At 43.0% G+C, this 26,481-nt stretch overlaps 1 protein-coding gene across 1 annotated transcript in view; it reads left to right on the top strand.

Annotated features, from left to right (window-relative positions):
- Window positions 1-2,705: 2,705 nt before the first annotated feature.
- Window positions 2,706-26,481, top strand: part of vat1 (vesicle amine transport 1) — a 30,425-nt gene continuing 6,649 nt past the window's right edge. The window contains exons 1-5 of the mRNA XM_034219421.1: window positions 2,706-3,347; window positions 8,535-8,742; window positions 20,646-20,816; window positions 22,452-22,541; window positions 24,631-24,872. Of these exons, the coding sequence (XP_034075312.1) occupies window positions 2,931-3,347; window positions 8,535-8,742; window positions 20,646-20,816; window positions 22,452-22,541; window positions 24,631-24,872 (1,128 nt within the window). The 5' untranslated portion in view covers window positions 2,706-2,930. The remainder of the gene's footprint in view (window positions 3,348-8,534; window positions 8,743-20,645; window positions 20,817-22,451; window positions 22,542-24,630; window positions 24,873-26,481) is intronic.

Genomic DNA, 26,481 nt, shown 5'->3' with positions numbered 1-26,481 from the left:
TATTATCAGGGTGTACCAAGAAGTCAGTCAAGTCGCTTCAGCTGATTCAAAATGCTGCGGCTCGTGTACTAACCAGAGTTAGGAAAAGGGACCACATTACTCCTGTTCTGGCTGCCTTACACTGGCTCCCTATAGAACACAGGATAGAATTTAAAATTCTTCTTCTCGCCTACAAAGCCCTTAATGGGCAGGCGCCATCTTACCTTAAAGAACTCATTATACCCTACTGTCCTACTAGGGCATTGCGTTCCAAGAATGCAGGGTTGTTGGTTGTTCCTAGAGTCTCTAAAAGTACAATGGGAGCCAGAGCCTTTTCTTATCAAGCTCCACATTTGTGGAATCAGCTTCCAGTTTGTGTTCGGGCGGCAGACACCCTATCCGTTTTTAAGAGTGCGCTTAAGACCTTCCTTTTTGATAAAGCTTATAGTTAGGGCTGATTAGATCCAGCCCCTAGTTTTGCTGATATAGGCTTAGTTTGTCGGGGGACATCTTACTTCTTCCTTCTCTCTGTCTATACCTGTGTACTCTCATGTTCCGATTAACCCAGCTTCCCCAAATGTCTTTCTTTTTGGTGTCTATATACGCCGGGATCCGGAGTCATGGATGATCCTGCGCTCCTCTGTCCTGGATCGCGAGCCCTGGATCTTGAGTCGTGGCTGTGGTCCTGGATCATAGGTCCTGGATGGATATCCTCGTGGATTCATCTTCCTATTATACACACATGCATTTCCAAACATTTGGACTACCTATGTTGCAAATGTATTATCTTTTCAATTTACACACGGCATCTATTGCACGTCTGTCCGTCCTGGGAGAGGGATCCCTCCTCTGTTGCTCTACCTGAGGTTTCTCCCATTTTTCCCTTTAAACTGTGGGTTTTCTCCGGAAGTTTTTCCTTGTACGATGTGAGGGTCTAAGGACAGAGGGTGTCGTATTGTCATACTGATATTTTGTACAAACTGTAAAGTCCACTGAGACAAATGTAACATTTGTGATATTGGGCTATATAAATAAACATTGATTGATTGATTGATTGATTGGTCATGTGCGCGTTCGTGTGTGTTGGAGGAGGGGCCAGTGTTGCCAACTTGGCGATTTTCTCGTTAAATTTGGCTGATTTCCAAACCCTCCGGCAACTTATTTGTGTCAAAAGCGACTAACGACTAATCTAGCGATTTATAATGGTGTTATTAGCGACTTTTCTGGTGTTTGGAGACTCACATTGTTCTGCAGTTAATGAGCCCGCGGGTGCTGCCGTGAGCCCCGCCTCCCTCCCATAGTACTCACAGGCGCTCAGACTGACAGTTGCCTGGCCGCAGCAGAGCTGCTGCTGCAGTCAGAGCAGAGAGGAGACAACCACACTCCCCCGCGTCGAGACTGCAAATGAATTGCGCATGCGCCAACTGCCAAGCCGTCCTGGTTTTGAGCGGGATTTAAATGTTGAATGTAAATGTTTCTTCACTCACTTTCACACTATAATAAATAACTGCCTTTGCTTTGCCTCACACAGCCTCAGTCACTCAATCACCTCGTCTACTGTGTGTGTGCCTCTCTGTGACAAGCTAAACATCATGGCACAGTCTAAATTGTATTCTCAAAAATACAGAAAGAAGTGGGAATCAAACCCTGAGTATAAAGGATGGTTGAAGCCATTTATTGGAGATGACACACGGGCATACTGCCTTTATTGTAAGGGGGATTTATATGCCAAACTGTCATGTTAAAACCCCAAAACATACTCAAAAGGCAAAGACATTTCTGATCTACTGTCGTCTGGATTTAACTCCGGTGGTTTCAAGTTTTGATCCTTGAAGGGATGGTAACGTGTTTTGCCTACAGCCGCCATTACATGATATGCAAATTAGGCGATGACGTCATTTAGCGACTTCTGGCGACTTTTCGGACAGCCAATAGCTACTTTGCTTACTATGGAGTTGGCAACACTGGGAGGGACTCTGTAAGGAAGTGGCAGATTTTCTCCGGTTGTGTATTTTCACATTCTAGCGATCTCGAGCCGGTTTCTCAAACTTACCTACCCCACCTTTAAGTGCTTTGACAAAAAATACATACAAAAATGTCATCTGTGGAAGCCGTAGTACTGTAAAAAGCACGACCAATCATTTTAGCCGGCCCAGCTAAAATAACTGGATGGCCTACCTGCCTGTCAGCCTTCCATCTGTGCACAAATGTATCTCGTGCCCTCATTAGTCATGTGCGCGTTCGTGTGTGTTGGACAGGTGTTGGAGGAGGGGCTCTGTAAGGAAGTAGCAGATTTCTTCCGGCTGTGTATTTTCAAATTCTAGCGCACTCGAGCTGGTTTCTCCAAAATTACCTACCCCACCTTTAATTGAATTGAGATGTGTAACAGAAGCTCAAAAATCAATATTCAGTGTAAAGTTGATTGGTGAATAGTAAATCTTCATTTGTGACCTCCTTATTTGACATCCTTTTGCTCTTATTTTATCACAATATTTGAATGTTAATGTCTTGCCTTGCAAGGAATCAGACTAATTTGCTGGTTGGCTTCCACTTTATTTGCCTTTTAGCTATAATGAGCATTTCTGCAAATCACCTCTTTGCTTTATGGCATAGGCTTTCCGTGTAGCCCGCACAGACAGCCAAACCCACAAATCACAGGAGCCAATCCCTGGTTTAATCAGCTCTCCGTGTTTTCCAGCCTGCCTCTGTCTCGTCCCACTCACACTCTGTCAGAAAGCCACTGGCCACTGATCAGCACACTGTGTCAGGGTTTGTGTCTCCATGCAAGACTGCTGAAAAAGAGCTTAGACTTTCACATTTTCTTTTAATCGCAAGGCAAGCAAAAGCCTAAAAAAACAAACCCATCCACGGCTACAAAAGCACAAGTAGTGAAGAAAAAAATCATTTAAATATTTTTCTACACTCATCACTGTCTCACAGCTCCCTGCACAATGTCTGGAGAGGACGCACCTGCCGAGCAGCAAAACGCCGTGGACCAGAAGCAGGAGACCAAACCCGCCGAGGAGCCCAAAGCCGAGGAGCACAAGACTGAGCCCGCACCCGCAGCTGCTGAGGCGTCCCCCGCGGCAACCACCGAAAAGGTCCCCGAAGAGGACACGTTCACCTACCGCGCGCTGGTGCTCACCGGTTATGGGGGCTATGATAAAGTGAAGCTCCAGGTGAAGAAGGGAAAGCCGGTGCTCAAAGCTGGCGAGGTCCTGGTTCGGGTCAAGGCTTGCGGGCTGAACTTCGCAGACCTGATGGCCCGGCAGGGGCTTTACGACCGTCTGCCGTCCCCGCCGGTCACCCCGGGAATGGAGTGCTCCGGGGTGGTGGAAGCTGTAGGGGAAGAAGTCACGGACAGAAAAGTAAGCACACATGTCTCTCAGCTTTTATCACATGCCACTTTAAGTATCATTTTACGGTGTGTTTTATTGTTTGAGTGATGAATATTTGCCTTGGTTCAATTTTGGGGTTGAACCGCTATATCTGGATATGGGCGTGTCAGGCTTTGATCGCTGCTGAGATAGTGGAGCCACTACTATGCAGTGTCATGACTCAATGAATGAAATGCAAATACTATATTCAGTCAAATCATTAACACGAGAGCCATATAGAAATATTGATGTGTAGTTTTTGTTTGACATGTCGTGGTAATCATCACTCGTGCGTAATGACATGGTATCCTACTTGGCATCCAAAAGTGTAAAGCATAAAGTCTGTTAGGGTGATAATGTATTTTATCTCTGAGACATAAGCACAAAGAGTTGAAATGACACGAGTTGAGTACAATGAAGTCAGCAGAAGGCGTCGCCCCTCTTGTCTCCCCGGTTTTCAAATTGCGCTGAAGTGTGTGCGCAGTTAGCTTGAGCAACTTCGAGTACCCATTAGTTGCTGATACAGGGATTTCATTTTAAAAGCACCATTTGTTTTCTAAGTCTACAGTCTAAATAAGCACATGTCAGTCCGAGGGATGCGGTCCATCCTTGTTGCAGCACTCTGTTCTGCGCTTTGATCTTTGCCAAGGCGAGGAGATCTGCGTCAAGTCAGCATCATATGGCCACAATAAGAACGGAAATTAGAATGCTGTCCCTTCAAAATTAAAGCTTTGAACACTTACATGGGTTTTTTTTTGTCGTTGACAAATCTAAATGAAATTATGTTAAAGATATGTAAATCTAGAATGAATTCTGAGTATGTTATAATGTCGATCATTGGTCATACTCAGTGCACATGTAGGCTCCAGGTGCAGTTCCTTAATGCAACCTTCAAAACGGTATTTATACAGACAATGACAGCCCATTGTTCCAATTTGCTGTTCACGGTTTGCTTGCAAAAACTAAGGGGTTTTATTTTTGCCATCGTTATTAATATGGCTGACTTGACACCGGTGCTGGAGACTGGAGTCACCGACGCCTTTTGTTACCGGGAGCGACGGTGGCGCACACACTCACTGAGTGGAAAGGGCGAGGCGCGACTCAACACACAGCATGATGATGTGTGAAATATATGATCACTCGCCCTCTTTGTCAACAGCTGAGCCTATCGCCTCTGTTGTGTTCAGGAAATATTTATCCAACAGTCATAAATATATCACAATTAAAGTTCAAATAGACAATGAAGCCAAGTCAATTTAACAAATAAAAAACGGATTTTCTTTATTGTTCAGCCACAAGGAATTAAGTGGTGATTGAAAGATAATTATTAGACGCTATCTTACATTGCATGATGAGTCACAGGCCTATATGTCTGTCTCCTGGCTGCATGGCATCACCACGGTAACGCCTTTGTAAGGCAATTTAAGTACACAGCTTAAATGTTACACGTGATGACTCACACCATTTGTTGTAAGAGCCAGTTAATATCTGTGGAGAACAGCAGGCGGATCAGATGTGTTTTGCATATGGAGAATCAGTGCATCTGGCTGGGAGTGGCACATATGCCAAGTCCTTATGATGGGGAGACTATGCAGAGTAATAGGAATGTGATTGGTGACAGGTCAGCCAATATCAGCCAGACATCATAGAAGGTTAAGACCCTTGTGTTTCCAAAATACCTAATAGCTTCTTTCCACATTGCCAGTAATGTAGATTGGCTTTAAAGGTCACACATTACACACATGCACAAACACACGGCTTGTCATCAAGGCCTCACTCTCCCACATCGCCTGGCAGCCCATAGCTTACAGAATTAAGAGCCAATCTTCCTAATGGATGGAGATCTCTGAGATCTTTTGGCAGCCAACTCAGAGGGAATGTGCTGACCCTGATGGCATAGCATTTCTTTTGGGAGGCTTTTCACTCAATGAAGCTCTATCTGTCTGCCTATCAACCTCTGTTTCACTCTCTCTTTCTCTATCGCACACACACACACACACACACACACACACACTCACACTCACACTCACACTCACGCACACACATACATATACACACAAAGACATACAATAATGGGTGTGTGAGATAGTTTGCTCAACATTCAGTGCACACAAAACAATGCACACTTTCACGCCATTTGATTACATAATGCAACATAAACACTCAATTCTGATTTCTTATTTCTAACATGGTGTGAAAAAATTATATTTATATCAAATCGGTTAAGACAAATGTTGGTATCAAAACCCAGAAAACACAAATTCATGGATATCATTTTATTAAATTCTCGTGTCATTATCCATTGTCGTTGATGAAGGCACCAATACTATTGTTTCCTGTAGTGTCCATTTATTTTGCCTCTTGCTGCTTGCTTGTGTTTTTATATGTATTTATTATCCCCTGCATGCCTCCCAATATATATTCTTCTTCTGCAAGATAAGCATCCCTAGGGGGACAATCAAGTTGAATGAATCAATCCTACAGTGGTCTCACCTGAAATTACCTAAGAGTGAGTGCAGGGACAACTGTAGCAGTTGAGGTGGAAGAGGGGAAATATTAGAAATTACACCGAAGCTCCCTTGACACCAAACATCAGCACTTTTTTTTTCTCATGGCCCAATTATTTTTGTCTTATTCATGGTCTCCCTCAGTGAATTTTGGTCAGATCTGACCCATATGTTCTCAATTACCTCCCTCTGGCCCACATTGTCAGTCTGGTATTTCCTCCATCCCTTGCTCTAACTATCTCTCCTTATTTAGCATAATCTCTTTTAATAAATAATAATAATAATTCTTCCTCTCTCGATCATACTGTAAGTAAATCCTTCTATCATGCTGCACTCCTTCTCTCCTTTCCGGACATACATGCTTTCCGCTTTCATCCTGTATGTCCTTTTCACCCTGATAACAAAAAACTAAAATCAAGATGCTTGAGTTGTGTCTATTGTGTTTTTATCTATTACCCTCAGCCACACCCTTGTGGTTTTCTTGATAAAATCTGAAGAAGCTGCAAAAGCTGCTGCAAAAATGAAATAAAGAAACATTTTATTTAGTTAACATGACATGCTCATTTGCATAATCAGAGGTGCAGTCAAGTGCAGAAGCAGCATTTTTGCTGTATGTGAGCAGGGCGTGGCCTTCATCCGAACATCATTCAAACTGTATCAGGGCACAATAATGCCTATTCTCTGCTTTATTCACCAGGGACATATTGTGTTTCCTTTTAATCACATTTCCAGGAGCCATGCAGGTAGTGCAGGTTTATATGTAACCTTTATATCTTGCCTCAACCTGACTCAGGGACACTATCATAAATCTGGTTCATCCGTTCTTTTTCTGATAATTTTTTGCTGAGCTCATCAAAGATACAAGCAACCAAACAGCTGACTATAGGGGCCCGCATACCCCGAAATTGAATCACCATCTGATTAATTCCATTCATGTACAGTTAACTGGAAGTGTCTTTGTTCAGTGCCCCCGCACTCCTGACCCCAACTGTGACTACATTTTATGCAGTAGGCTGAGAAAGGAAATGTGTGTGTGTATGTCACATTGTGAAGATGTGTAACAGAACTGTCACAAGGCTCGCTCGCTTGGCCTTGAATGTTCCTATCTAGATTCTGTGTGATTGGCACTAACTCACATGCTCTACGTGGGCACGGAACAATAGCTACAGATGCATTTGAATTTGATGTGTGAGTCATATTTGTGTGTGTTTCCTGTATGGCAAATGAGTTTTAAGAAAGGGAAAACTGAGATTTAAAGAGAGAGTCAGTATGAACAACAAGGGAGGAATGGGAAGTAGCACACAGTGAAAAAGTGAAAGTAGAGTTTGAAAATACACCAATTGACTTCAGAGAGAAAGATGTGCGTATGAAACGGGAGAGAAAGAGGGAGATCTCTCTAATTGGAGTGGATAGACAGCAAGGCGCATGGCTCCCTCCAGACCATTAGAGAGGCCCGGGTGGAGAGGGTTTGTTCCCAGGAGGAGAGAGCTTGTCTTATGCTCAGCCATGGGGAAGAATCTGGCAGGGACTCTGATGAGGGGAGGGATGCCAGGGGAGAAGATGGGCCCCATTGTCCTGTCCCGCTGATGAGGAAGCGGCAATACAGGGACGCTCCTCGCAAAATAAAATAAAAGTAGTATTAGAGAACAAAATGAGACAGTGGAAGATAAAGACAGAGTGAGGAAACAGAGACCCCAGACACAGACAGGACGAGACAAGCGACTGAAGAAGGGGAAGGAAGACGTTCTAAAGTTGTAAGGGGAGTCAGGAAGTGAAAGAGAAAGAAGGGAAGAGAAAAAGTGAGGAGACTGGAAACTGGGCGGGGGGGAGGGGTAGGGTGGAGAGCTGTGTCGAGGAAGGGTGAACAAGGGTGAGGAAGAAAACAGGAAGAGTTATAATGCTGCAGTCATCTGTGTTTCCCGTGTCCCTCGACTGGGCGCTCCTGATTGGTTAGTTAGGGTGCTGAGGGGCGGGGTTAAGTTTACATCCAGGCCTGTCGTTTTGGAAAGACGGTTTTGAATTTGAGGATTCTTCTTTTGATGACGATAGATGGAAGTAGAAAATCACAAGATGGTGGTTGCGGCATGCAGCACGTTGAATCCATCTGTGACTCCTGTCCCATAGACCTTTTATAGAAACTATAGTTACATATTATTATATACAAAAACAGTTAGAATCCTTTGGGACCAATCCAGGAACATCTAACATGATTTTTTTTAAAAAGGAAAATGGTGCCTGATTCCTTTGCTGCTACCAATTTTCCATCAATAACGTCAATACAGTTACTACTGCTCTGGTTTATTGCTTCCCTTGTTTGCCTGCACTTTTTAAGAGCAAACATTTTGAGGTTCGGTTGGACGAGATGGCTGCATGTTTGCATGTCTGCCATTGTTGTAAACCACACTCTTAACTGCTCATGCTGCACGGCTCATATCATTCCCACTGTGCCAAAGAAACCATGAGGCCCTGCCGGATAAACGTAGTCTTATTTACCTGCAGTGTTCAGTTGGTATAATTGACTCAATATGGGGACCTATTTGTATTGGACTACTACACTATCTTTTTGCTCATGGTATGGTTGGGATTAGGTCCCATGTTTTTGTCAGTGATTGGAAATAGGTACAGAAAGAACTTCTTCTTATCCTCTGTCTTCCTGTGCCTTGTGTTCCAGGTTGGTGATAAGGTGATGGCTCTGAACCGCTTCGGGCTGTGGCAGGAGGTGGCGGTGGTGCCCGCAACCCACACCTTCCTCATCCCAGAGGGCATGAGCTTCGAGGAGGCAGCAGCCCTGCCTGTGAACTACATCACCGCCTATATGATGCTGTTTGACTTTGGCAACCTGCGGCCCAACCAGAGCGTCCTCGTTCATGCTGCTGCAGGTAAGAACACAGCATACAAACGCATAGGGCACACATAAACTCCTTTTTTAAAGGTCCCCTATTATACTGTTTTTCATTACTTTATTATAGGTCTCAGATATATTAAAGACATGTCTCTGAAGTGTTTGGCTTGAAATACCAAACAGATCATCGTAGCATCCCATAAACTCCTCTGTTTCAGCCCTGTTTCAAAAGTGCTGATTCTTTGTCTGTTACTTTAGATGAAAATAAGGAGCCACTCCCCACGCCTCTCTGCGAGATATTTGGTTAAAAAGAACACAATGGTGCTCTAGGAGGAGATTCAGGTGATAAGGTGGTGTTACCTTGGTTGGCTATTGGCTAATGGTTGTACAAGCCAAAAAATCGGTATGACATCATAAAGGGGGGGACATGAAAACACATGTTTATGTATAAAAGCCATAATAGGTGACCTTTAACTTATATACATCTTAGGTTGGGAATGGATGCACGATCACTCTTCATCGATCACTCAAAGGGTCTTTAAATTATTGAATCGGGATTAAGGATTCATGCTCAAAATGTAAGCAAACATTGTTTACCCTGTTGGCTGTAGTATTTTACATGTATGTTGCCACTGAAAACCCCATGCAATCAATTCATTAAAATGATGTAATCACCTCAGGACGTATCAGCCTAGAAGTGTCCCGTGTCCCTGAGGAAACGCCCCTAAAAGCATACAGTAACAGACTTCTTCCTTCTCTGCACCTTCAGTTTATGCATTTCCTTTCTAAATGAATTATTGCTGTTGGAGAAGGTCCCGCTGTTCGTTAGTGTGTGAAATGGCTCAGTGTTTCCCACTCTTTAGGACTGCATTGATACTGGAGCTCCTGCCACCTGGGCTGCAAGGTCGAAGTTCAGAGTGAGTGAGTGGGTGGAGAAAGATGAGGATTGAGGGAGTAAAATCATCTGTTTTGGGGTGGGATGCATCAAGCCTCAGAGCATTTGATTTGGCTGTGTTTACACAATCAGGCCAGCTGGTGAGAATGGGGAGTGCATTAGCCATAAAATGTTCTCTCCCCTTTTCTCTGCCGCTGTCTGCCGGTATTACAGATTTTACTTTTCCTCTCGTTCTCACTCTGACTGTGCAAAGGGAGTCAGAATGGGATCCCTCTGCGTTTGGGAGATTATGTGGGCGTAGATGGCTCAGAAGAGAAGTAAGCACATAGTGATACCTGAGCCTGTTTATTCTCTGTGAGACAAAACAATGACAAAGAGCTTTGGGGAACTGCCAGGTGGATGATTGGTATTCACACACAGAACTGAAAAAGAAAACATGTGTATGATTATCATTAAACCATTGCAGTTTCCCCCAGACTCATAGTTGTGGGATTGGTGGTTTGCAGAGGAATCTCAAGTGTTCACGTTCATCCGGCTGATGTCACTCATCCATGTGAACACACATCTTGCCAGAAAGTATGTTTACTATAGGAGGAATGCTGAGGAAGTGTGGTGCAAGACACTTCTCCCCGCAGGTTTGATCCAGGCGGCGTCTCTGGCTTTTCGGGGCAGGCTGCCAGTATTGGCTCACCAGCTGTCCAGGACATCAGGATTGAAAAAACCCATGACGGAGGCTATGACAAAAATATTTGCTTAACAGTCTGCTTCACTGCACTCTGCCGTTCTTTGCATGTGCAAATCATTATCATACTGTATGAATCCACAATGCCGCTCCATTGAGACCTCTAAAGCTTACTTGTTAAATGCGGTGAACATGATATTAGTACATTTAATGGAAAAGGTGTTACCAGTGTGACAGATGTTGTGGGGCTGCATGGCTCACATGGTGCTGAAGGTGAGTGGGATCCCACCCCTGAAGCTGTCAAAAATTATTCCTGATATTCTTTTATTAAAGAACATACACGTATCTGCTGTGACAGGACTAGAGAGAAAGAGATCATTAATTTGTGATTGTGTCTCTTCCCTATGAAACTGGTTATTTTAGCAATATTCTAGACTAATGGTGCGTTCACACCGGACGCGATGCGAATATTCGCTTCGCTCTTATCGCATCGCTCTAAACGCTTGAGTTTCACCGCGGCTGTCAGCTGTGTTTACTCACATCATTCAAACAAGACACGCTGGCCAGGGGGATACAACTACAACAAAATGAACATATTTTATCGTGATTTAATTGTAATGCACGTTTCAAAATGATGCCGAAGTAACAACATACTGATACCGTTTAGTAAAAACCATGAATTAATGCTTTGACAAGTCTACAGACAAGACGGCAGGCGAAAAACCTTTTAAAATGCTTGTTTTCTGAATGGAGATTGGATCGATCAGTCCGCAGTCTCACAAGATTTTGCAACTGACGAATGCATTTAAAGTTGTGTATCACACTAAACAGCAGTGATTGTGTGTGGCAGTCATGCCTACGTGACACTGCATTCCTGCCAGATCAGTCTTTATTGTGTAAAGATCAAATTGTGAGCTTTTACAGGAGATTCACTTGGTCCATTTGTGCAAACAAGGAATCGCAGTTGTATAAAAGACATGGAGGGATTTGTTTTTTACCCTTACAGAGAACATTGTGGTGATCATTATTACCAAACATGGCTGATGAGAATCTGGGTTGAGGAGCAATTTTCTCATTATACTTTCATGCATCTCTTCATCAAAGCGTCTTTCTATGTAAATGCTTGAGAGGTTCTTTCTCACTTGTTTTGTCTCATGGTTGAAATTAATGTTTTCATTATAACATTGTTATTCAATGATGTAATCTCATTAGGAAAACAATCATCCTCTGTTCAATTCATTTTTGATTACTTTCTCTCAAAAGCCCCCAAAACTAAAAAGACAATTAAATCTAAATGATTACAACATGTACATACTAATGAAACATCCTCATCCTCAACAGGTATTGAAATATGTGCACAATATATCAAGCAAAAAACGAGTTCACTGTGTATGAGAAAAGGTAGAAACCAGAGGCATAACAACAGAGTAGGTGTGAAGTGTTAGTATTTTTAGCAAACATCCCAAATTGTCAAATCAAGTGTGATGTTGTTCAGGTGCACTGTCAAATGTAAAGTGGAAAAAAAACATAAACGACAACATAACTTTGCGACTGGCCACATTGAATGATACGCACACATCTCTTGGGTTTTAATTTTTCTGGTGCAAAACCAAAACGACATGAAGCTAATAACCTGTTGTAACTGGTGTTGCCATGTCAACTCATGAAGAGCTCTCCATGAAGAACATTTCCTCAAAAGCATGGTGACCTTTACCCATCACGATCAGGGGATGGTGCGTGGACTGTTATGCTTTTATGTGCAATTGTGTGTGTATATATTTGTGTATGTGTGTGTTTATATAATAAACTCTGGTGAATCGTCCTCAGCTGCCTCTCTCGTGGCTCCGCTCCTGTCCTCTCTCTCCAAACAATAGCTTGTTGTATTTCCCATCGTGCCTCCCTTCTCCAACGCACCGCACATCTGCATCCTCCGTTCTCCCCCCCCCCCCCAGCCCTCCGTAACCTCCGCTCCCTCTGCGTGACCTCGCCATATCCGTGCTCGAGTTCTTGTCGTTGGGGAATGTGTGCACGTTTCTCCTCTTGGTTTCCCCTGAGGGCTTGGGCGAGGGGAAGTTCAGTGACATTTGGTTGTATCTCGTGGGTCTTCCACTGTGCCCGGCCAACAGCCTTTCCTCTGACCTCTCCCTGAACTGGTCCTAATGTGTATGAGTCTTGGCCAGCCACCCCAACGCCCCACCCACACCACACATTCCTGCATATACATATGGGGCCCCGCTGCTTCCAAAGATGACGTCCATCTCTGTTTTATTTATGAGCTCTGAAGTGACTGCAGGCCAACGTCAAGTGTCACATATTGTGTTGCAGATGTGGAATGTATAATGTAAATTAACTGGTGCCTGTGTCATCAATTTATCTGATCATTTTGCCTCAGCCACTCCCACTGCAAGATATTTTGGCACAAATGATGCCTGATTATGTAGATTCCAACTGGATATTCTTATAGAAAAACCTGCTCACTATCAGCACTGTAGGTGCATTGTCATACTAAATAACACAAGTTATCAATCATCTCCTGTAAAGTTCCAGTTTTAGGTCTCTTGTCTTGTCGGTTCCACACATCCTGATCGCTTTTCAGGCTGACAGTTATTACACCTTTTATTTTCCACTAGCCAATTATGGTGGATTCCATACTTTTGCAGCTGCTTCGTGCTGGAGTGTCTATTACACAGTGTTACGCTGAGGATTAACTGGAAACACGTGATGTTAGTGGCTTCCCAATATACCCATGAGATTGATGGGGGACAGCAGTCACAGCCAAAGAGTAATCCATGTAATCTGTTGAGTTGAGCTGCAGGTTCTGGGAGTCATTTTTAATTATGTCAAATCCTGTTTGTTGTTCAGCATTTAAACAAGATACTCTACTGGATAATTCGAAGATATTACATTCTTATGTTAATGCCAGGTTCAATTGATTTTAACTTTGTTTCTTAGAAGTCTTTTCGTGATTACTTTAAATACTGTAATGAAGTCAGTTGGAGGTGCAGGTCACAGTGGCGGTACATTTCTAATTCCTCACTATTACAATTCGGGGGGGGGAAAAAGCACTTTTGTGTGAAAGACCCTGTTTCCATGTCTCTCTCTATAACCTCTCTTTCACCGAAAAAGTCTAGTATTTCAAACCAGGGCTACTCAGATGAAGGTTTATTATAATGAGCCTGCATGAGATATGCAGGAAGGGGAACCATATCCGAATAGCCAGTTGATGCCCATATTTTCTGCTACTAGGTAAAAAAACGACTGCTTTGTCTTATTTCACAGTTGTGGGTTGGTTGATGTATATGCAGTGAGTTTTTCATGATATATCCACTTTAGAGCAAGAGAAACAGGTGGCTAGATCTCTTGGGTTTGGGGGAATGAGAGACCCATTCTGGTGTAGATCTTCATAGCTGCTGTCAGACCTGCAGGCAGGGCCTCGGGCATATGAGTTGATTGCAAATGGGATTGAAACATGAGAAGCAAAACTATTTTTTTCGAGGTTGGATGATTGCAAGAACATTTTGCTATAAGGTAAAAATACAGGTTTAAATGTATTGTAATGCTTTCAGGACTCCTTCAGTTACATATAGTTCTCATTCATTATGTACAAGCTGAACAAGGCCCTTGCCATTTAAGCAGTAGCTCAAGTGAAGTTACAAATATTTCTCTCGTTTTATTGTTCATGTAAGCCAGGATATAAGTCTGAAGTGCCTTGAAATTGGTTTCCTTTTCTCTCCTGTGTGTCTGTTTGGGAGGTCTTACCCTACTTTAGAGAATGCTAATTCAGTCTGACCACTAAACGGGAGTCTGGGATGCGTGGTTGAACCGTCTCTGTGTTCCCCGGCCTGGCATCGCCAGCGGCAGATCAGCTGCACTGATAGGAGAGGGAAACCAGGGCAACCTCCAACCTAACCCACCAATCACTTTGCTCGCATTTGTTCTCATCAGTGCAGCCGTTGACAAATGGCTCTTTCCACCCACCCCCACCCTAACCACAGCAGACAGTCACAGGTGTATGTGAAACCTGTGTCAGGACACCTGTTTGGGTAAAACTAGATGAGTGTGTACCATTGTGAGTGTCATTTTGCATATAAGTTTATTTCCTGGTCTATAAAATGTCAGAAAAATGTCCATCCTGTCTGTAATGTCTAGTTTTGACATTCCAAATCAAGACAACCGAGTAATTAGAGTTTGTTTTTCTCTGTCTGTTTCTATATTGTGGTAGCATTAGTCACACATACAGATTATGTGTTATGTGCATGTGTTATGTTTTTGTAAGTTTGCGTGGTAAGGAAATCACAGGGAGCAACTTCTTTTTAATTCACTCTCCCAACAAAAAATGGGCTTCCTCTTTGCTGCACAGAGAGAACACACTTCCACAGTCATCCCAGAAAAACACAGAGGTTACATAATGCAGAGTAATACCTCAGGAGTAAACATTCACAAAGAGCCAACCACAGTTCCACTGCCATTACAGGACTAGATCAACTGTAATGCTGAGCTATATAGCAATACCACATTCATTTATTTGGTTCAGCGAGTTGATGTTGTAACAGAGCCCACGGCAAGTTTAGGGAGAAATAGATGCTTGGGTCCACGTTTGTATTTCATTCTTTGTCAGCCGCTACCACTGCAGCCTAATGATAGGTTAGGAAAAGACGAGAGTCCTTGAGGAAATGTGGAAATAAAAGCGGAAGAAATCCCACAAAACAACACGTAGCTCAGAGACAAGGGACCAGTCGTCACTCTGGTGTTAACAGTAGACATATGGCCACCATCCGTCCCCTGACTAACACATTACATTGCATTTAGCTGACGCTTTTATCCAAAGCGACTTACAATAAGTGCATTCGACCAAGAAAATACAAACTTGAAGAAAACAGAATTATATAAGTACATCAAAACATTTCAAGTGCTACTCAACTGGCTTTAGATAAGCCAGTCCTTTATTAGTATATAAGTGCTTTGTTATTAATTATATTGCTCGAAGTGGAGTCGAAAGAGATTGGTTTTCAGTCTGCGCCGGAAGATGTGTTGGCTTTCTGCTGTCCTGATTTCAATGGGGAACTCATTCCACCATTTTGGAGCCAGGATAGCAAACGCACGTGTTTTTGCTGATGGGAACTTGGGTCCCCCTCGCAGTGCGGGTGCAGCGAGCCGTTTGGCTGATGCAGAGCGGAGTGCACGTACACGACCACTGCAATACACGTGTATGGTTTAACCATGTCCTGGATGTAGGAAGGGCCAGATCCATTCGTAGCATGGTACGCAAGTACCAGTGTCTTGAAGTGGATTCTAGCAGTTACTGGAAGCCATTGAAGGGAGCGGAGGAGCGGTGTGGTGTGGGAACATTTTGGAAGGTTGAAGACCAGACGAGCCGCTGCATTCTGGATGGGCTGCAGAGGTCGGATGGCACATGCAGGTAGACCAGCCAGGAGGGAGTTGCAGTAGTCTAGACGTGAGATGACGAGAGCCTGGACCAGAAGTTGCGTCACTTTTTGGGTTAGGAGGGGACGTATCTCCTGATGTTGTAAAGCGTGTATCTGCAGCAGCGGGTTGTAGCAGCGATGTTTGCAGTGAAGGACAGGTTGTTATCTAGGGTCACACCCAGATTCCTTGCAGTCTGAGTCGGGGAAACAACAGAGGGGCCAATGTTGATTGTTAGGTCAAGAGTGGGACAATCTTTTCCAGGAAGAAAAAGCAGTTCAGTCTTGTCAAGGTTGAGCTTGAGGTGGTGAGCAGACATCCACTGAGAGATGTATGCTAGACAAGCAGAGATGCGTGCGACGACCTGGGTCTCTGAGTGGGGAAAAGACAGAATTAATTGGGTGTCGTCAGCGTAGCAGTGGTATGAAAAACCATGCGGGCTAATGACCGATACGAGCGAGTTTGTGTACAGAGAGAAGAGGAGGGGACCCAGGACAGAGCCCTGAGGAACCCCTGTAGTTAATTGACAAGGGTCGGACTTGGACCCTTTCCAAGTTACCCTGTAGGTGCGGTCTTTGAGGTATGAGCTGAGGAGGGTAAGTGCAGAACCTGAAACTCCAAGTTCTTGGAGAGTGCGAAGGAGGATCTGATTGTTCACCGTGTCGAATGCAGCAGACGGGTCCAAACGGATGATGACAGAAGAGAGGGAGGCTGCTTTGGCAGTGTGCAGTTCCTCAGAGACAGCGAGGAGGGCAGTTTCTGTGGAGTGACTTGCCTTGAAACCAGACTGGTGCGGATCAAGAAGGTTGTTCTGATGGAGATAACAGGAGAGTTGTTTAAAGACAGCACGTTCAAGTGTTTTAGACAGGAATGGGAGGAGAGAGAGACAGGCCTGTAGTTTATAACATCGGACGGGTTGAGAGTGGGTTTCTTTAGGAGAGGGTTTACTCTTGCCTCCTTGAGACTGTTTGGAAAGTGACCAGAAGTTAGAGAAGTGTTGATTAAATGGGAGATAAACGGTAGAATATCAGGAGCGATAGTCTGAAGGAAGTTTGAGGGGATAGAGTCCAGAGGATAGGTGGTAGGGTGGGCAGAGGTAATGAGGGTAAGAACCTCACTTGGAGAGAGAGGGGAAAAGGAGGTTAGTGTGTGGGTGAACGGTGGGTCTAGTGAAAAACCAGACCCATTACTCAGTAATGGTGAGTCGGAAAAAGAAGAGCAAATATCATCAACCTTTTATTCAAAGTAGTTAACAAAGTCGCTTGGCAGAAGGGAGGAGGGGGAAGGGGCTTTTGGGGGTTTGAGGAGGGTGGAGAAGATAGAAAATAGTTTTTGGGGATTGGAATAGGAATAATGGATCTTATCTTGAAAGAAAGTGCTTTTTGCCTGAGAGATCGAATAAGAGAAAGAGGAGAGGAGAGGCTGATAGGTTAGGAGGTTTATGACATCTGAGATCATAGCCTGCCTCACACAAAGAAGACATGCTGTGATGTGAGATGTTCTTTTTTATTTTGACAAGAAACATGAGCTGTCAATTAGAAATGAATTTTTAGGATGAGGCAGAAGCAATGTCCTTTCAGATATGTTTTCATAAATCTGAAAAATATTTCTGATGTCCCCACCCACCCTTGCTGTTGAACTCTGGGTGTGGAGCAATAATAGTGGCCTCAGTGTCCGTCTGGATTCCACTGTGTTTTGGGGAAAAATTCCTCTTCGCTCCTAACAGTCATGTTATGGAAGCCAAGTGCAATTTGTGCCAAAATATGAGTATGTAAGGTTTCAGGGGAAGACAAAACCCCTACTGTGTGTCCTGTTCCTCCAGAGAGAGAGACAAACTAAATAGATACATGCTTTTTGACAAAATATACGAGTCTAAACAAATCTATGGAATCTTGGAGAAAACAAATGCAATTAGCAGCAATAATTTGCTTAAGCTTCTATCTTTTCCCCCAAGTAATAGGCAAGTGTCTGTGGAGGGAGGTGATTATGGTATACAAAAGTAGATACATTGGAAGCAACTATGGGGAAACTAAGAAAACAATGGGAACTGAAGCACTGGATTAATGAAAGGTTACATTTTAATCTCTGTGCATATTTTTGAAGATTAGCTGATACGAGCAGGACTGTTCAAGGCCACAGCCCGCTCCTCTGCCTTGTGATCTGTGACTGGATGTATGGTTGTGTGGGTGTGTATTTGTAAAGTGAGGTGGGGGTGGAAAGTGGTTCTTGGCACAGCTCGGCAGTCTTGTGATGGGAGATCAGGAGTTTGTTCTCAGGGTAATAAAAAAACAGGTACCTTCTTTCTCCCTGCATACTATGTGTTTTTGACTGGACATTTGTTTTTACACAGCCAAAATGATCTGATTATTCAAGTAAATGATTTTGTGATATTCATCTAAGTAATAGTTTACTTTACTGAATAGGCCTGATCGGAAATAAGAAACCCTTCTTATGAATAAATAATGGTTTCGTCAGAGGTTGTTTTCCCATCGCTGACCGACTTCATAAGGCAGAAACAGAGGGGAATCACTGTTTATGACAGCAGTGTTAGTTAAATATTAATATGCAAGTGCCTGGCTATTAGTTTGTGGGATTAATGGATTCATCATCCTGTTGGACACATTTTCACACCTGCATTCGAGGGTTGCTACTATGCGACAGAGCCGTTTAGTGGTAACGGCTCTAAACCCCCACTCATTCAATGCATATTCAAAAGTGTCTCACATTTTTTTATTAAGCAGTCTTCCCTTCCACCGCACATAAACAGTTGCTCATATATTTAAAAACCTGTGTCAGATGCACATTTGCTTGAAGTCTTTATAAAGTACATTTGTTATCAGATATAACCTTTAATGTGTCTGTAATTTACTCCTGGACATGTAAAAACGTTGACACATACTTGCAAAGCGGCATGTTTCACAAAGCTTGGTGGCTACTAAAAAGAGATATGACCCAGTCTGTCAAATATAAACTGATGACAAACATGATGATTAGCATCAAATGACTCTTTATGCCCTAAAGGAGGAGCAGTCAATGAAACAAAATGGCTCCCTTTGCTCAGTCATTGCCGGCAATTTGGCCGAGGTTTCCTTGGCAACGCAAACTTGGTTTCTCACTGAGGACGAGGAGAGATGGTGCTGTTACAACGCAGCAGCAACAACACTCCCATCCAACAGTAACAGCCTTGATTTTTGTTTTCTCATCAGTTCTCCGCTCAGTGTCAGCAGGTGTGATTATACTAATGCAGAGAGCTCTATTCATCTCACATGGACGTAGGAGCACGGATGAAAACTAAAATTAATAATGTTTTTTGCCCTTTACACGTATTCAAATGATTTGTCTTGCCTTGTACATTGCTTCATCAAGGCACTATTTCCGTAACAATACACTTAGTTGTCCTGAAATAAACCTTGTTTATTTTCACGATGAGTATTTCCTGGTCAGAGATTGATATTGATATTTCATCTGTTTGCATGTTTGTTTGTTCCTCTCTATTGTTGTACTGCTGTTCCTATTTATTGTTGTACTGCTATTTATTTATTGTTGTACTACTGTTGTCTGCTGTACTCTATTTAATTATGTTTTTATTTCTCTAATCTTGTTGTGGTCATTTAACATCTTGCCAAGGACAACAGTTGAAAATTAGCCTGCTGGCTAATACTGGCTCATTTACAGCAATGTGGATTAATGTGCACTGTCCTTTTAAATAAATAAACAAACAAATGAAGAGGATAGTTTAATATGGCATTAATCTTATCGGTACATCTAATTTCATTAGTTTTTGGCCAGTTTCAGTGCTGCTGTTATGTGTATTAGTGCAGCCTCAGAGACTAACTACCAGGATGTTGTTGGAAATTGAGCTATTCGACGAGTTCCATGCTTCAGTATAACAATCATATTTATGCTGAGATAAAAAGAACGTCTGATTTTGTTAAAAGTGTGCCTTCATAGGTAGAGAAAAGGCTCTAACAACCATTAACCAAAATGATTTCCCCAAAATGCATTGTCACAGAGCTTAAAGCAAGGTAGATTTTTCTATCTTGTCTTTTTTGTGTTTTTAATTAGTTTATAAGAATAAATGTTGGGTTTAGTTGCCTATGTAAGCCAGCAGCTCATGGTTTCTTCATTCATTTAATCCAAACCTGTCCAGTCTGGCAGCACAGCTATGTCATTAGAAATGGATGTAAACGAGCTTGTTTTGTGTTGCTTTATTCTGCCGTATCAGATTAGACGTGCTTTTTACTTGGTCGGGCATAAATGACCTTTATGGATGCCTTTTGGTTCAAGTCCTCATGTCAGACTCCATTTCCAACAAGCTTATCAGTAACCTATTACTTCTTGCTCTGGCAGCCTTAACAAACATTGGCAGAGGCATTTGCACACACTTTCAAATACAGCACACAAACACAGATATCCCAAAAATCCACTGAAGCACACAGTCTCACAGCGTTTTGTCTTTAAAAGTTATCTTGGACAACAAAATGTAGCACATTCTGTTTTCAGCTGGCACAGTTTTTGAGGAGCCGTGTGTTTATGTAATTTGCAAAAGAACGTCATCCAGCTCTCTTTCCTCAACAAAATAGATACCACAGCTAAATGTTTTTGTCCTGTGGAATTCTTTCTTGAATTAGGGATCCCAAAAAATGTAGATGTGTCATTTTAGCTACAATGGCTACCTTCTCCTGAGTTGGATTTCTGTGTGTGTGCATCTATTCTCCCCAGGCCAGTTGGGGTAATGTGATTGTGTTTAATGCGCTCTTTACATACCCTTGAGGAAAACACATCCAAGCTGTTATTGACAGGCTTGTTTGGGACAATAAATGATGGAAATTACATTTAACTTCAGTACAATACACAAGGAATGAGATTTCTTGGGCGTGTTCTGTTTATGTCCTGAGTTTTTCACAAAATTGAAAATGTGTTGCCTCTTTTTCTTTAGGTGGTGTGGGTATTGCAGCCACACAGCTGTGCAACACAGTGAAGGATGTGACTGTGTTCGGCACGGCCTCCGCCAGCAAGCACGAGACAATCAGCCAGGGTGGAGTCACACATCCCATCGACTATCGCACCAAGGACTATGTGGAGGAAGTCCGCAAGATCAGTCCGAAAGGTGAGAAACTTGGGCATCAGCACTGTGAATAATTATCTAGATTTGGAATTTGTATGCAAAAGGATTGTAAACAATGTATCAGAGTAACCCATCTAAAATCAAAGTTTACAGCTGTGAAAATCTATTTACAACCCGTGAGCAAAATCACCAACCATTTTGTAATTTCAAATAAAAACAAATTGATTCTCAACGCGAACTTGTCGTACTTTAAATCTGAATAGGATGCCAGAGAGCATAAATTGCATTACCTTGCATGATGGAGCATGTTTGTTAAAACAAAAATAAGTCCAGGTTAAGCCCAGATCATCCTCATTGGCCCCTGTTCTTTGTTGTTTTGCAAAAGTGGAATGCAAGTTGAGATTTTATTTATTTATTTAACGGGGACAGTGTACATTAATCAACATTTCTGTAAATGTGCCAGAGTTTGCCAAAAGGCTATTTTTCATCTGTAGTCCCTGGACATATTTTGTAAGTCACCCTAAAGACACATTTCTGCCTCACAGTGATATGCATGCTTATCACTGAAATTGGTTCGTAAAGCAAATAGTCCAGATCGATATATTCCCCAACAGGCACACAGCAATAGCTTACTGTGAGGTTGCAGCAATTGCTGAACAAAGCGAGATGCGTGTTGAACAAACTGCAGGCTGTCAGTGAGATGATATATTGTATTGTACACTTTCTCACAACACAACGTTAGATGAGCTGGCTGCCACACTACAATGACAGCATGTAGGGAGTCTATTTTTTCCTATCAAGTCAACTCACTTTGCTGAACTGCTAAATAACTGTTTAGATTCTTACTGTCGTCAATAAAGTATCTGCAGCGTTTTATGGTAATGTGGCCCTAGACTCCAAAAATAAAACCACATGAGCTGTTTGTTTTTTTGTTTCGCTGACTGCTGTGTTCCTAGCAGGATGGAGATGGTTATGATGCTCATTTTATAGTCCCCACTCCAACCCGTCTCTGTTCTTTGTAGCATGGAGCGAGACAGACAGACATTACAGAGACGGATAGGAAGCAAGCGAGAGCTGACACTTTGGACAGAATGTATCTAATTAGAAGCCTGGATCAATGTGCAGCCCTGCTCGCTACCTTTCCATCCGTCTTTGAGTCTATGTCAATTCATCTGCGCGTGGGTCAAGGCAGAGTCCTGCTGTGAGCCTCCCACGATCAATAGAACCAAGGTTTAACAGAGCAAGGAGGGGTAGCCCAATTTGAGGAGTCCCCTCTGGCACAGAGGAACATCATTAAGGCTGAGGCTACTACATGGCCAGACAGTAATAAGCCACATAGACATAGTTAGGTTGCCCTTCCTTGCCATCTGTCCAGAGGTTGGTTGGATTTTCTCTCCACCTAGGACTGGAATGGACAATGACGGAGAGACATTTAATCCCTCTTATCAGTGACAAGAATGAGAAAACATAAAACAAGTAGGCTCTTATCCCACTCTCCTCCTCTCCTCTCTGGCATACGTATGGTTTCTTATTCGTGTAAACATGGCACAACTTGGCTACAATCGCTACTCCTAGTGAACGCTGGCATGCGGAGGAGGCTGCCGAGGAGACTTGGCAGGCTGCTCCTGCTGTATTCACACCCGTGATAACTGTCCCTTCTTCTCTCTCCTGCACCAGGGCTGGACATCATACTGGACCCTCTCGGAGGATCAGACACCCATAAGGCCTACAACCTGTTGAAGCCTATGGGGAAACTCATCACCTATGGTAAGTTGTATGAATCAATGTAGATTAGTATAAACTAGAGGCATGTTTGGAGCAGCTCTATTTGAATCATCAGTAACACAACACAGCCCCTCCAAGAGTTAATGCTATTAGATTTGGGTAAAATAGTCAATCAGGAACAACCCTTACCAATTTCACCATTCTTCCAACCAATGTTTCCCTCTAACCGTATTTTTTATGTTTTGATGTTTCCAGGTGCTTCTTATGTAATGCCTGATACAACATATGTTGTGTATTAAAGGGGACCTATTATGCTTAGGTTTTCCATTTCGTGCATGTCAATGGTCTGCAAAGGCTAAAATCCCTTAGTTCACGCCAGAGGGATTTTCTCTCCCACACACCTGCCTGAAACACCTAGATTGTAGTCCTTTGTTTATTTCTGTGACATAGTGACATCACTACGTAACTATCTAAATTATATTGGCTAGCGCTCCAATACATTTTACGCGATAGGCTAAGGGGCGGGACATCTCTAAGTGTTTGACCAATCGTTGTCAGCGCTGCAAAGCCTGGTAGGAAGCACAGAGGTTTCCTTTTAGATTAACTTCATTACTAGTTACCTGCAAGAACTATAGCTGACAGAGATATGCACAAACTGGTAATTCCTTTATTTTTTAGTATAACTCAACTTTATTGCAAATTGGGATTTTCACATTTACTGTTAGCTAATATTAGTCCTTGGGGATTTTTTGTTCATTAGTTTATCTGATTGCCTCTTTACAATCTATGTGTGTAATTTTCAAAAAAAGGTTCCTACATTCGTATGTTCGGTATAATTCATTTGCCGAGAAAGAGACACAACCCACAATAAACAAAGTTAAAGATTAGTTTTATTCTTATAATTGTGTTACAGTGAATGTATTTGGCCATAAACATCATGCAGTAACATTCTGTTATCCTGACAGATACATTTGAAAAAGTAGCTTGAAATTCGGCCATTTTGGACTTCTTGATATTCATAAAAAAACTCCATAAGATCTTGGAGTGTTATTGTAAAGCAAATGAATAAGTACATGAAATACTTGTGGGTTTCCACAGAGAGAGAATAAAGCTGCTTCCTGGTGGGCTGTGTGACCTCTCAGTAGAGGTCCATGTCCTCAGTGTGCTGTGTGTCATCTGTGGGAGGGTCTTTACGCTTGCTGCTCTGTGCCGATGCCAATCTGGAACCAGCATGCATGCAACAGTGGGCGGGGTCGGCATCCATGAAGAACAGGGCCTTGCCTTTGCATGCTGCACAAAAACCCACTACCCAGCATGGTGCCCCCCACCCTCGCCCATTCACCCTCTCTGGGTCCACCCTCCCGATCCCTCTGTGCCGGTTGCTTCTCTTCCAGCTTATTAGAAGTATGCATGGTGGAACAATGGGGCGTTCTATCCACACGAAACCTGGAATGTGTCTGAATGTAGCAGGCCGATCCCCTCTGTCCTCTCAGAGCATGCTTTGTGTCTTTGTGACAGGGACAGTGTGAGGGGACAGGAAGGGGATGTGGTGACAGTGAAGTGCTAAAAGTGGTTTTCAGGGTAGAAGATCAAGGTGTAGGTGAGAGTGTGAGAGAGGTGGGGGGAAGATAAAGAAACGGAACTGACCAGCTGCCAAATGATGAACCAGTCTCTTGTTAATGTCAAAAATGGTTTGGCCTATAACATGTCATAAAATTGGACAAAATACAAAACCTAAGATTGTGTCTTTGACATATTCTTGTCCAACATCCCAAAATACAATGTAAAAATATTGCATTAAACAGAAAGTGGTAAATTGTCAAATTTCTAAAGCAGGAACCAATGGATATTTGGCATTAATCTTTGATAAATGGGTAAAAATTGATTGATTTGTATTCAGTAATTTAGAGATTGTTTCATTGCTAAAAGGGGAGAATGTGATGATCCGTTAGTGTGAGCTAAACAGGAAAAGAGAGAAAGTAAGAGTGTGGGCAGATAATGTAATAGAAAAAGGAACCAGGACAATTCATCATCAGTAAATCAATTATACACAGAGATTTAGAAATGGACCACAGAAGCCTTTCCCTCCATGTAACAAAGACTGAGGATCTTTCTCTCCTCTCTCCATCAGGTGCGGCTAACATGCTAGCGGGCCAAAAGAAGAACCTGATTGCCGTGGCCAAGAACTGGTACCATCAGTTCTCCATCCACACGCTCAGCCTGATCCAGGGGAACAAGTCTGTGTGCGGCTTCCACCTGGGCTACCTGGACGGAGAGACGGAGCTCATCACCCAGGTCATGAACACCATCCTGGATCTCTACAAGCAGGGCAAGGTCAAGCCCCACATCGACTCCACTTGGCACCTCGAGCAGGTGGGTGATGTTGCCTTTACCCTTGGAGTTGATCTCTATCACAATAACAAAAATGTTCATAACATTGCAGAACATATTTTCCAACCAATTTACAACGAATGCAGTTGATCAAAAAATGTCTATGTTCTGTAGTGAATATTTGAATTGCTTCTTTGGATGATTCCATACTCAAAGATGTTTCCACAGAGCATAGTTTGCATTTTTTTCCATTTACAATCAAGTGAATCTTCTATCTGCTCATATTTGGAGAAGAAAATGGTATTGACGTATATGACCATTACCTGTATTGATAGCTGTGGGTATAAAGATATTCTGCACTTTTTATTTTTAGTTTCAGGTTTATGTATGCCTGGTTGTTTGTGCGACTAAATGCATTCCTGTGCAGCTCATTCTGGATGATTTATGGTGACACGGGTGCATTTACACCTGAACGACATCCATTTGTGTTTATATTTTGTGCTGACAAAACAGTGACCCGGAATTCAAGTGAAAGCCAGGTGGGTTTGTGTGCGCGGTTTTGTGCAGGATCTGCAGGAGCAGGGTGTGGCTCTCAGATTCAATAACGCTCAACATTCAACAGGCGTAGTTGGTCCACAAGAAGCGCTGCGTCTCATAACTCACTCAGCGAGACAGAGTCAGATTGTTTCTGACTAAATTATCACTGCCAACAGATATGAATAGAGAGAGTGTGAGAAAAAGAGGGTGTCAGAGGCTGACATCTTCTGTTGTTGAGTCCTTACTGGTCAGTATTTTGGCCTGCGTTACTTTGGCCAGAGAGAAGCACCCGCTGTCTTTCTTCGCCATCTGACGCTCTTTCTCTGCCTCTCCATCTGTCTTTATATGAGACTCTTTCTCTCTTTTTAGGTTATTTACTCCCTCTGTGTCTCTCTCAGTCTCACTGTTCCTCTCCCTCTCCCTCCTCATAGTGTATCTTTTTTGCTTTTTCTCTCGTGTTGCTATGGTGACATCCTTTAGTCAGTGTGTGGGTCTGTCTCTGGGAGGGGCCCTGATGTATGAAAAAGAGACATGGAAGGACCGTGGAAACACAGAGGAGAAGAGGGAAATGGTATATTTCAGTCTGGCTAAAGGCAAATGGGTGCAAGTCTCAGCGTAAAACACAATAATCTTATATCGTAGATAACTGTGATATTTATCAGATAAAAATATCTTTATTACACGCTGAGAAAAAAATACCACGCCCTGATCCAATCCCTCACAGCCCTTCATCAATCTTGTTGTCACCCCTGTTTTTTTCCTCCAATAATCAATGAACACGCTTGGACAATGTTAACAAATTAGCATTATTGCTCTGTTGTGTGGTTTCTTACTCATCTACATACGCACTGATACCCAAGAGGATCACGGTCATCGCGTCTGCAGCCGCAAATAGCACACTCCAGTCCGAGATTCCTGGGAGTCAGAGAGGTCGACAGATTTCAGAGAGTGGAGGGTGGACGTGGGTGGAGCAGTCGGAGGAGCATCAGTGGCTCTTACTGTGACTTTCATTCACATTGAAGATGATTCTTATAATTCCCCGGACTCGCCCCTCCCACCCCTTCAGTAACGATGAAGGCGTGTTTCTCATCCAAAGGACACCAGTTGCTCCCCT

This window comes from Gymnodraco acuticeps, unplaced genomic scaffold (genome assembly GCF_902827175.1).
Source record: "Gymnodraco acuticeps unplaced genomic scaffold, fGymAcu1.1, whole genome shotgun sequence".
Lineage (NCBI taxonomy): Eukaryota > Metazoa > Chordata > Actinopteri > Perciformes > Bathydraconidae > Gymnodraco > Gymnodraco acuticeps.
The sequence above is the reverse complement of the archived record's forward strand: the minus strand, read 5'-3'. Positions and strand labels throughout refer to the sequence as shown.